At 36.0% G+C, this 12,375-nt stretch overlaps 1 protein-coding gene across 4 annotated transcripts in view; it reads left to right on the forward strand.

The window, feature by feature from the left end:
• Positions 1-12,375, forward strand: part of FBXL4 (F-box and leucine rich repeat protein 4) — a 70,599-nt gene that overhangs the window by 29,342 nt on the left and 28,882 nt on the right. For all 4 annotated transcript variants that reach the window (XM_082634349.1, XM_082634352.1, XM_082634350.1 and 1 more), the window contains exon 5: positions 7,525-7,769. In XM_082634349.1, the coding sequence (XP_082490475.1) occupies positions 7,525-7,769 (245 nt within the window). The remainder of the gene's footprint in view (positions 1-7,524; positions 7,770-12,375) is intronic.

Here is a 12,375-nt window from a genome sequence, read left to right on the forward strand (position 1 = left end):
TACATCCTGTGAAGTAGCTAAAGTTTCCACATAAAGATGAATTTAAGGATCCAAGGAAATTCAGTCAGTAAGCCATGGAACCAGGATCCAACCCAGGCCTTCTAGGTCAAGTCTTGTGTTATGGAAGGAAGCTTCATAGGTGGACAAGACACCCTGGCCCTTAGAGGGAGGAGGGAGGAAAGACGGAGGAGCAGCTGAGCTGGGCGAGAGGAGCGTGGGATGTTGACAGTGTTGTTCCCTGGGGCTTCAAGGAGGGTCTGTCCTGGCAGCAGTGGCAGCAGCTCATCTGGAGGAAGCTCACTTCCTTGATTCTTACCCATTTCCCCAAACTACAATATAGAGATTTAAATTCAACAAATGTATTTGAAAGAGTGTGTTGAATTTTATCCAGACCTGGTAAAATGCTTAACATATCACATTCAAATGAATAACGGGAACTTCAGGCAAAGGGAAGAGAGTGTCCAAAGGTGAGAAGAAGTGAAACTGTGTGACCTGTCTGGGAACTCCAGTATTTCACTGTGGCTGGAATAGGATTTGATAGCAGAAGCTGCAAGAGATGAACTTGGACACAGGCTCAGGGCTGCCTCGGTGCATCACTCCAGAGGCCACCTTCCACGCAGATGACAGTGATTGGGACATCCCAGTCCTGGCAGTGCACAGGCCACCCTGCCACGTTGTAGAGGGCTCTGTGGGTCTTACCGAGAGGTTTGCATTTTCTCTCTTCAGCCAGTGGTCCTCAGGCTGCTGTGTCTCTCCTGTACGCAGCAGAATCAGTTGAGGGGAGTCATAGAGACCTTAGATTTTATAAATCATTTACTTTTGATAAAAAATTAGAACAAATCCAAGATGATACCTATAATAATTTCACACTCACTTTCTTGTGTTCTCTGAATTCTTCATATGCTTTTTTCAGTGGGAGAAAAAGATGTAGAATAATAGCTAGCATTCCAGAGATTATCCATAATATGCAGGCATTTTTGCACATGCTTTGGCCCACAGTTAGAATGGTTGCCCAGGTGTTTGGCCTCATGTAAAGTTTGTTTTTCGTATGTGTCATGGTATGAAGAAGATTGTGAACCTTTTCTGTAGTCAGTAGGGAAACATTGAAAGTTTTATTTACTTTAAAAGAAGAATAACAAAATGAGATTTCCTTCTCAGATTATTCTGTTGGTAAATGGAGAATAGACCAAAAGGAGGTCAAGGTGGGAAGCAGGGATACCAGTCGGGGAGCTACTGCAGAAGTTTAGGCAAGAAGTTATGAAGCTCTGGGTACTGGAAGGTTGGGAAAGGAGGTAAGCCGGAGGAGTATTCTAGAGATGCAGAAGGTAGAAATCAAAGTAACTATTGAATGTGGACATGAAGCAGAACATCACAAGGCCTTTTAGGCTTCTGGTTGAAATGACCTGGTGGATGGATATGCCATTAATCATAAACCAGTGGGTGAAGGTAGAAGGGTGCATTGACTTGGAGGTGCCTGTGATTCATCAAAGCCAACTTCTCTGATTGAGAAGTTGACAGTAGGCAGTTGCTATGTGAGTTGGAAACGCAGGAGGCAGGTCTGAGCTTACATTTCTGTGAGTCTTCTCAGAAGAGGAGAGGGCTACCATGGTAGATGAAACTGACCAGGAAAACTCTGAGGGTGTGAATAAAGGGCCAAGAAAAGAATTCTGGGATTGCTAACATCTAAGAGTCCAGTAGAGGAAGACAAGTCAGAAAAGGCACTTGGGCCAAGGATGAGATTGTCTTAAAAGCAACGATAGGATGCTAAAGAGGTATAGAGAACATAAAATGGGTGTGGTCGGCCACACCACTGCAGAGAGCTCAGTGACAAGTGCCCACTGGTTTTGGTCATCGGGAGATCTCTGATAATCCTTTACCATTATCATTTCAATGGAACTATGACCGTAGGTTGAGAGATGAGAAAAACCTTACCATATCTGGTTAAGGCATCAAGGAGCAGGGGAGAAGCAGAGACAAAAAGTGTCTGCTCTCTGAGCATAAGCAGAAAAATATTTCTGTTAATATACACCAATCATGGGCAAGACTGTCCACCAATAGTGAATAATACTTGGCATCCTAACACTCCACCCCTTCATGTCACACTCAATAAGGCATATCAAAATGAGGAAGAGTATGAAATTATTATAGATATTATTTGCTCTAATTTATCTTTTAAGAGGAGAAAAGACGAGTGGCAGAAGATGTAGCAGGGTGGGAAGGTTTCTGTTTGTGATGCAAGCTGAGAGAGATTTCAGTATGCTTTTATGCTGTAGGGAAGGAGCCAATAAAGAGTAAAAGCTTCCAGTACATGCAAAGGGTTTAATCAATACAACAAAATCACATAGACGAAGCTGAGAGATAGAATCAGTCGTCCTGAAGGACATTAATTAGCCATGATGAAAGCAGTACAATGCATAAAGAGTTGATGCTGCAAAACACTGAATGATCTCACAGTGAGTAAAAAGAGAAACTCTTTTTTTAAAAGTTGCCCAAATTATATAATCCAAGTTATTTAAAGGAAAAAATACCCCCACATTTAAATATGTCAAGTGACGTAATGTTTCCTTAGTTGAAAATAATTGTGTTATGAGTAGAGTGGGTTTTGAGGGCAGATCAGGTGTGTTTTGAGACATACAACATCTTACTTTCAGCATGGTGTCAAATGGTTCTTTAGGCTAGGATACCCCCATATAAAAACATCTTTGGACAGACACTAGATACTAGATGGGTAATAATTAATGGGTATTATCTTGTGGGCCTAAAACCTGTTATCTTTTGCTTAATCAGAATCCAAAAGTGCTTTTTCACATGACAATGTCATGGTCTCAATAACTTCATTATTCTTTTTCTACTTTGAAATTTACTTAAAATATAATATTAAGGATCAGAAAATGTTTTCACACAATATACAACTTTTAATACTGGTGACTTTGGAATGATGCCAGCAATTGCTGGGAGTTATTTAAATTATAAATCATCTGGAAAAAAGTAAATTATTTATCCTCTGATACATGGATATATTTAAATTTTAATGCCTCTTTGCACTAGCTGCTTAAAAGTTTTACTGAAATAGCTTTTAATATTGTAGTTAAAACAACAAATTTTTAATTCATTCTACAAATATTTAAGGTCCTACGGTTGCCAAGCCCAGATGGCTCATAGGTTCTTTCAGACATTTAAGAAGTGATCAAATCTTGTATTATTTAAACTCTTTCATAGCATAAAGAAAAAGGAAAGTTTTTAACTTCTTAGTGAAGCTGTTATAGTACTCTAGCACATAAAAATAAAATTACAGACCAATTTTACTTCTGCAAACAAAATATAGTGAATAGAATTATTTTAAAATATAATACAAAAACTCATTCAGGATGTACTCCTGGAATTCAAGGGTGTTTAGGTATTAGAGAATCTATATGATAATAGTACAGTGCTATAAAATAATAACATAGTCAAAGGAGAAAAATCCTATGATCGTCTCAGTAGATGTGCAAAATTGTTTGACAAATGGAAGCTGGATAGATATCCAAATTTTTATCAGTGTCTGTTAAAAAGTAAATACCTCATTAAGCTATCTACGAATTGTCTGCTACCAAATATTAGTAACCAAAAGCTAACATCATATTTAATTATCAAACACTAGAAATGCATGGTTCAATATGGTAGCCACTAGCCACATGTGCTGTTGAGCACTTTATGTCTAATCTGAATTGAGATGAGCTGAAAGTGTAAAATACACACAGGATTTCAAAGACTTAATATGACAAAAGATTTAGTATCTCAGTAATAATTTTTATGTTGAACACATGTTGAGATGATCATTTTAATATATCTCATCAAATAAAATATATTAAAATTAATATCACCTATTTCTTTTGAATTTATTTTATTTTTTAACTTCATTGAGGAATAATTGACAAATATAATTGTATATATTTAAAATGTACAACATGATTTGATATACATTGTGTAGTGATTACCAAGATCAAGATAATTGACACATACATCACCTCACATTGTTAACTCTTTTGTGTGACTGTGTAGTGAGAATGCATAAGATTTACTCTCAGCAACTTTCAAGTATACAGTACTGTATCATTAACTAAACTCTTTTGACTTCTAAAAATTGTAATTACTAAAAATTTTTTAATTACATATGTGCCTCACATACAAATGAAAGTCAGGAACAAGACGTCAGTGTTACTTAACATTGTTCTGGAAATACTATCCAATGCTGGAAGATGGGAGAAAGAAATAAGAGGCATGATTTTTGGAAAGAAGGCTGTAAAATTATCATCATTTGCAGACAATATGATTTTGTATTAGAATACTCAGGAGAAGAGACCAAAAACTATTTGGAACAATAAGTAAGTCGGCAGGTTACAAAGCTAATATAGATAAAAATCAGTAGCTTTAGGAACTCTAGGATCAAAAAAGATCATTAAATGGTAAATCATGCCATGCCCTTGAATAGGAAGACACAATGAAGTAAAGATTAAAGATGTCAGTTTTCCTTAAAGTAATCTATGTGTTCAATGAACTTCCAGGTAAAATGCAAACATAATTTGTTGTTTGTTTTTTAATAAAAAAGTTCACCTAAAAACTATGAAAATGCTCAGGAAAATTCTGGAAAAGAAGAGTGATGGAGGGAGCACTAGTCCCACCAGATAATAAAGCACATTATGAAGCCATAGTACTGATATTTGTGGATCAACAGTGAAGATAGAGTCTCATTTGCAACCAAAGGATCCAGTGCATTCCCACACATAAACTTTTAAAAAGTCAGAACAAAACTTATTTATTTGACCCAGAGGGCTATTGATATGGGAGAAATAAATGGAACAGAATAGAGTCTAGAAACAGACCAACAGGAAAGAAGGGAACATCGGCAGTTCCCTTGGCAAAGGATTACATTTCTGTAGTTAAAAACAAAGCAAATAGGGCATTCCCTGGCAGTCCAGTGGTTAGGACTGTATGCTTTCACTGCCGAGGGCCCAGGTTCAATCCCTGATCGGGGAACTGAGATCCCACAAGCTGCGCAAAACAAAACAAACACAAAACAAACAAACAAAACCCCAAGACAACAGTGCCATACTATTTTTGTTTCTGTTTTATTTTATTTTTTCCTTCTCCTGCTTTCAGAATGGCAACATTTAAAGTATTGATACCAGTGCTGTCTAGGTTATGAGTGAATGGGTACTTTTATGCCCTGTTTGTGGTAAATTGATGCAAACATTCTGAAGGGCAATTTTGTGTTTATACCAAAACTTTTAAATGCATGAAATTTACCCTAAGATATATTTGAAAAATTTGCCAAGATACACATACATACACAAAATGATATTGCAGTGTTATTTGTAATAGGGAAAAAAGCAGGAAATATATCAATGAGAAATTAGCTGAATTAGTGTATCACATCTGTAAGGTGGAATGGGGTGGATTTGTATGTGCAGACATAGAAATATCTACAAGATACATCATTCAGTGAGAAAAGTAAGGTGCAGAACAGTGCATAAAGTATCATTCTTTTGGTGCAAATCCAAGAATAGAATTTCATACATATTTATCTGGAAGAGATCAGAAAAACTGTTAGCAGTATTTACCAAGGGGCAGAGGGATTATTAGATTGGAGGTTGGAGAGGGAAAAACTCATTTTCTACCTTCCTTCAGTGTTTGGATTTTCTAATATTTTACCTGAATTTTCTTTTGTTGTTTGTATAATTTGCTTGTTGACAATTTGCATGTCATCAGAATGATGAGGTTTTAGACTAATTTTTTATTTCCTTACATTTCCCTGTTTTTATAACACATACACACACACCTTAATGTTATTTTTCAAAAGCCCAGTTCAAATGTTAAAAATAAATAGCAGGGATTTCCCTGGTGGTGCAGTGGTTAAGAATCTGCCTGCCAATGCAGGGGACACGGGTTCGATCCCTGGTCTGGGAAGATCCCACATGCCACAGAGCAACTAATCCCACGAGCCACAACTACTGAGCCTGCGCTCTAGAGCCCACTAGCCACAACTACTGAGCCCACGTGCCACAACTACCAAAGCCCGCGTGCCTAGAGCCTGTGCTTTGCAATAAGAGAAGCCACCGCAATGAGAAGCCCACGCACAGCAACGAAGAGTAGCCCCCCGCTCACTGCAACTAGAGAAAGCCCACATGCAGCCACGAAGACCCAATGCAGCCAAAAAGAAATTTTAAAAAATAAATAAAATAAATAAATAAATAGCAAAACCACCCCAAGCCTTCTTATACTCAATATATGTATTAGTCAGCAATCCTCATATTTTATATGTACTCTTCAAGCTTATTTTAAATATGTTGTTGTCACTCTTTGTCATATTTTGGCCTCAAACAGTGTTATTCTGACCTAAATTTAATACTGGGCCTGCATAGTTAAATAAATTGACAAAGAGCATTTAGGTTAAAGGGCATAATTGCAAATCAAAACGTATAGCTAGATAAATACACTGCATTAAGTAAGAAACTCAACCTTCTCTCTCATCTAAAGGTTTTTTTTACCATTTAGCAAATATTTGATTTTTTTTTTCTTAGTATTTCTTGGTTCAGAATAGGCTATTTAGCAGTGATTCTTTGAAAATTAGTTTAGGAGCCCCCGACTGTTCACCATTAAGAAAAAAACAAATCTTGAACTAGTTCAAAGAAACTATTTTAATTAGAGATAAAAAGCTTTTTGATTCCTCCTCCTTAATACTTTTTTGTATCTGTTAGCTACTCCCTAGTCACTGCCAGTTGCCTTAAGCAGGCCCCTGATTCCTCTTCCCTGGAATCTACAGTAGCCGCCAGGCGGGTTTCCCTTCTGCCTCCAGTAGTGCCCCCTGCAATGATCTTTCTAAACCATAAATCTGACTCTGTCACTCTGCAGTTACATAAGTCCCTTCAAGACTCCTCATTGCTTTCAGAATAAATCCAGGCTCCTCTGTGAGGCTCTCTGTGACCCAGTCCTTACCACTAACTAATCTTTCCCCTCCCCAGTTTTGCCTCTCACTCTTTAAAGCTGAGCCTTGCTGGTCCAAGTCCGCTTTCACTGTGGTTAGGCCTGTGTCGGGTCAGGCTCTAGTAGCGGTCTATGCGTCTATCCAAGCTATTAAAACATATCATCGTACCTATCAGTCCCCACTGGACTCTGGAAACCCTGAAAGTGGGAGCTCTTCTCACTAGTGTTTGATGTGTAGTCGATGTTTAGTAAATGTTAAGTCTGTGAAAAATTGTATTATTCAATAGATTACCAAAATATATCTTTGCACTGTAAAAAAAAAAAATAGTGGACATGAATTGAATATACTTTGAATGCTCTTGAAATGTAGTATATATAGCCTTATGTATGTATGGTTACTACTGATTTGGATAATTCTGTTGAATGTTGATTTATTTAGTATGTGAAAGTATTGTTATAAAATGTATGATACTGTTGTTCTTTATTAGATCATATCATATGCTTCAAAAAGTGATACTGTTTTTTCAGTCTGGGTGATCTTGGTTTCTCTGTTTTATGTAGCTCATTCAACTGATTCTGAATCATCTGACACTACCAGACCTGTGTAGATTAGCACAGACTTGCAAACTACTGAACCAGCATTGCTGTGATCCTCTGCAGTACATCCACCTCAATCTGCAACCATACTGGGCAAAACTAAATGACACCTCTCTGGAATTTCTGCAGCCCCGCTGTACTCTCGTCCAGTGGCTTAATTTATCTTGGACTGGCAATAGGGGCTTCATCTCTGTTTCAGGATTTAGCAGGTTAGTGCCAAGCCTTGTTGAGGTTATTTAGATCAGCAGGCTATACTTACTATGTAGTAGTTTTGATAATAAAAGTTTGAAATTATATATCATGTACTTTAGATCATGTTCAGAGTGCTTCTGCTTACAAAAGTGGATGAGTTAGTTTCACTGTCCTCTTCAGCTAGACTTCATAAGATGGAGGGAAATTATGCCCTTTACCTCATATTTTTTAAATCCCAAGTAACTTTCAACAGAACTCCTTTTTGTCTTTCTCATATTTTCAGCACAGATGATTAACACATTTTAAAAACTATTTCCAAATCAAAATCTACCTCCCTAATGTGATTTGTCAGAAATGGAAAACAATTTATTATAGAACATTTTTAATTAAATCTTAATTACATGTGCAATACATCACCCAAATTTAGAAGCTCATTTAAACTAATTATGTTGAAAATGCAATTGCATGTTAAATAGGCGACCACACTTGCAGACCTGCCCAGGTGTTTCTGCTCCTTTCTATTTAAGCATTTAGTTTCCTTACTATTAAATGTCACCTGTTAAACATTTGAAAGCTTGCACGAGTACATATTCATTTAGTAATGCCATAGTCTTTTTTTTTTTTTTTTTTTTTTTTTGCGGTACGCGGACCTCTCACTGCTGCGGCCTCTCCCACCACGGAGCACAGGCTCCGGACGCGCAGGCTCAGCGGCCATGGCTCACGGGCCCAGCCGCTCCGCGGCATGTGGGATCTTCCCGGACCGGGGTACAAACCCGTGTGCCCTGCATCAGCAGGCGGACTCTCAACCACTGCGCCCCCAGGGAACTCCCCATAGTCATTTTTCTTGTGAAACAAACAGGTGTTTTTCTGCTAACCTTGATGGTTATTCTCATTGTATGTTACAGTATAATCCGTTTCATTAAGTTAAATAACGAAGAAGTAGACACTTTGGGGAAATTACCTGTTATTTTTGATTAATGAATAATCTCCTATCCTGTTTTTAGAAGTTAGAATGAACTACATCCCTCCCTACACATAGCCCCAGTGGATACATTCCTGAACAGTGGTTTATGAATTAGAAATCTATATTTTGAGCTTTGTTCCCCTTGACTTAAAGTATAAAAATAAAGATGCAGTTCCAGAAATAAATATTTGATACCATTAGATTCAGGTGAAGTCATGTTTGAAATAGTACCAATGTGTTCAAAATGCTAATATTGATAATTTATGCATCAAAGTAAAAAATAAACACAAGCAGTAATGGCTTATAGCACATGTTGAAACCATGGATGCACTGAGTTTCTTTCTTTTCTGCCAGAAATAGAGCCAGGGGAAGGGGTTCTTACATAAAACATGCTGGGATTGTGGGTCAGAGTCTAAAGATTTTACAACAGGCTATGTATACAAAATTCTTTTTTATTATGTAAATTTGCTTAAAAGGGTATATATATATTATATATATATAATATATATATAATATATATAGTAGAAAAATAAGGCATTTCTTTTTGGCAGTGTGATTTTGGTAAATTTTTATAGAATCCACATTTTGAAAATTACTGGATCTTTGACAGCTCTCCAGTGGAACACAAGCTTAGTCCTTTCTACTTCCTTTTGCTGCAGACACACACACTTCATTGGCTAATTTTCCTCGCTATTAATGGGACCAATAAGAACTGAAGCTAATGATGACTGTGGGTATTCAGAGCATGCACTATAGATCATAAACCAAGACTAACTGACTCTGAGAGCAGATAGAACCATTGGTATCAGTAAGCATTATTTTACATTATAAGGACTTTTGGGTGTTTTAATCCCTCATAGCTCTTTTTTCAATGTTTCCCACCATTAGCAACTTACTGTTTGTTTTCACTCTTGGTGTGTAAGACATTATGGTGAGTGTCGTGGACCATGTAAAGAGATAGATAATATAGTTCCTGCTACAGAAAAGATAAAGATATAAGAATAAACATTTAAACATATCCTTCCTATATTTTTATAAATAAAATAACAGGGAGGCAACTAATGAGTTAAAGAAAATATTGGTAATGAATGGCTGAAGTCCAGCTTCTTTGGCAAAATGTTGCATATAACCATGGTATAATGAATAAAATGTAGAGATAGTATTAAATCAGTTTTTAAAAACTTGATGTAGCTTCTTCGGGTGCATGAGCAGAAACATAAGTTGTGAGAAGAAAACTTCGCAATGCTATTGTTAAAATCTTAGACACGTGATGGATAAAGATCTTCTTTTATGAGGTTAAAGCTCCAATCTACTTTCTCACCAGCAATTTCTCTTCCATTTTCAATTCAGCCATTTAGTTGCCGTGGGGCTGTTTAAATAATCACAAAAGTACATACATAAATTTAAGTTTTCCATATTTCACAGGAGTATTTCAGCCAGTAAAACCATAAATCTTGATAGCATTCCTTTAAGTACAGTCATTGTTCTCATTAAGAAAATAAAAAGGTTAAATAACAGGGAGAGAGAATCTTTTTTTGGGTGGGAGATACTGGCGTTTTGCCTACTGATTGCTGTTGGCCCCCTTGACTTGACTGCTGAATTGATAGTCATTATGGCTTATAGGCAGCATCCCCAGAATAAACAATAAATATTCATGGCTTGATTATTAATGAATAATCTATGAGTAAGTATGGTCTATTTATGCTCATTACTGTGAAGAAGACTTACTTGTAATACTTTAAAGAAAAAAAGTACATTTTTAAAATAGAGACCAATGATGATGAGCTTGCTTTTTGAGTAAGTCTTTGGGAAAAGTTTGATATAGTTTATTTTTGTTACCTAAAAACCTTATCTTCACAAGCTGGAATTGTTTTACTGGATTTTAAAGAACTTAGGAATTTATTTTATTCAAAATAACAGGGAAATTGGAATAATAAGAACTTAAAACTTTTAATCAGTTATTAAAATCCTATTCTATCTACAGATTTGTGATTTGTAACTTCAAGTACTGCTCATTTATATCATTAGTCATTAAAATCACATCTACTGTAATTCCACTTTTCTCTTATAATACACTTCCGTAAAGTCTTGGATATGCCTTTGCCTCCCTGCCTGTTGGTGCTCTGAGGCTTAATCATTATCATTCTGATGTTCAAAAAGTCTTAGGTTCTATTTAGTTTTCCTCTATCATTTTTCTTCAGATAGTTGCTCAAAATAATCACCTTGAGCTCCACCTCAGTTATGTAGAGATTTCTATCCCTCGCCCTTCTACTTGTTCCCTTCAGAAAACATTATTGGATGCTTTCTAGATTCAAGAACTTGATGTTTTGACACAGAGCTACAGTTTTCTGGAATAGAGAGCTTTTTGCTTATTCATATATTTGTTTATTCAGTTGCCTGCCTGTGTTTTACACTGTTGTCTCTTTTAGGTGGTCAATTCCTAGAGATTAAAGACAATTTAAGACTTTCTTTTCCACTTCCTTCTACCATTGCTAGATAGTACCGTACACAGTTAAGCAAGAAGTTTTGTTTTGTTTTTAATTACTTTATTTTGGATCAGCTATAGTAAATAATGCTCCAGCTATTTGGGATTAAAATTATCTTAAATATACTGTCTTATAAAACTCAAGTGAGGGTCAGCTAACAAAACATGAGATTAGCAATCAGAAGCCGTGGATATTTATACCTAATTCTCCGCTTTACCTTGATACTTCAGGCAGCTTGTAAGGATTAGTGCCTTTTATTTTGTGATGAATAAACTCAGATTAAATCATTCATTCATGTGATGTTAATTATTTTAGGGTGCAAGTTACCATTTAGTAAATTACTTTTTATGTACTTATATTAATCTAGACAAATGAATTCACCTCATAAAGATAAGCAATTTATTTCTCTCTCCAGAGACTCCATTTCTTGTAGCAAGAAACCTCGTTTGGGATTGTTTATCTGAACTTAGGTCTTCTCTTAATACCCTCAATATCAAGAAATACTTGATGAGAATTCATAACACGGTATGAACAGGCTGCAGGAAGTAGACAAGCTATAATTCTCCTTTCAAGTGACCAGTATCACAATTGAGATGAATAAATAGATGACCAAGACAAAAACATATATGTAATTATGCGTTAAAATAAAACTTTATGAGGAGCATTAAGGAAAGAAACAAGAGTTGTGTTCAGCTAATTAATTGATTCTGCTGCTAATTCTGCCTTCTTGGAATGGAAATATTATGAAAAAGTAGGTAGTGTAGATCTTGTAAGTTTAGGAAGAGAGACTATGGGGATATTGACCAAATAATCTCGGTAAAAATATGCAATATATAAAAAGGAAGAGAGAGAGTCATAAAGGTAGATAAGCATGATCATTATCTTTATTGTGCTTCCAAATTTTTTCATTCATTCAATCAATTTGGGATGTTTTCTAGTCTATTAACAGTTGGCTTTCTGGTGATTTACTTTCTATCTTTAGAAGGGAAAAGTTCATTAATGAGAGCAAAGAGAAAAGAAATGTCAAAGTATTCCAAATCCAATACCAAAAAGAATTGTAGAACAAAGTGCTTTGCCAAATAATGAAGACCTTCAAGAGATAAGATGCCTAAAGATTTTAATTTTAAGAGTGAATATACTCATTTAACTTTTGTAATCTGCAAATAATTTTAG

Source organism: Mesoplodon mirus (genome assembly GCF_964341445.2).
Source record: "Mesoplodon mirus genome assembly, chromosome: 10".
NCBI classification, from domain to species: domain Eukaryota; kingdom Metazoa; phylum Chordata; class Mammalia; order Artiodactyla; family Ziphiidae; genus Mesoplodon; species Mesoplodon mirus.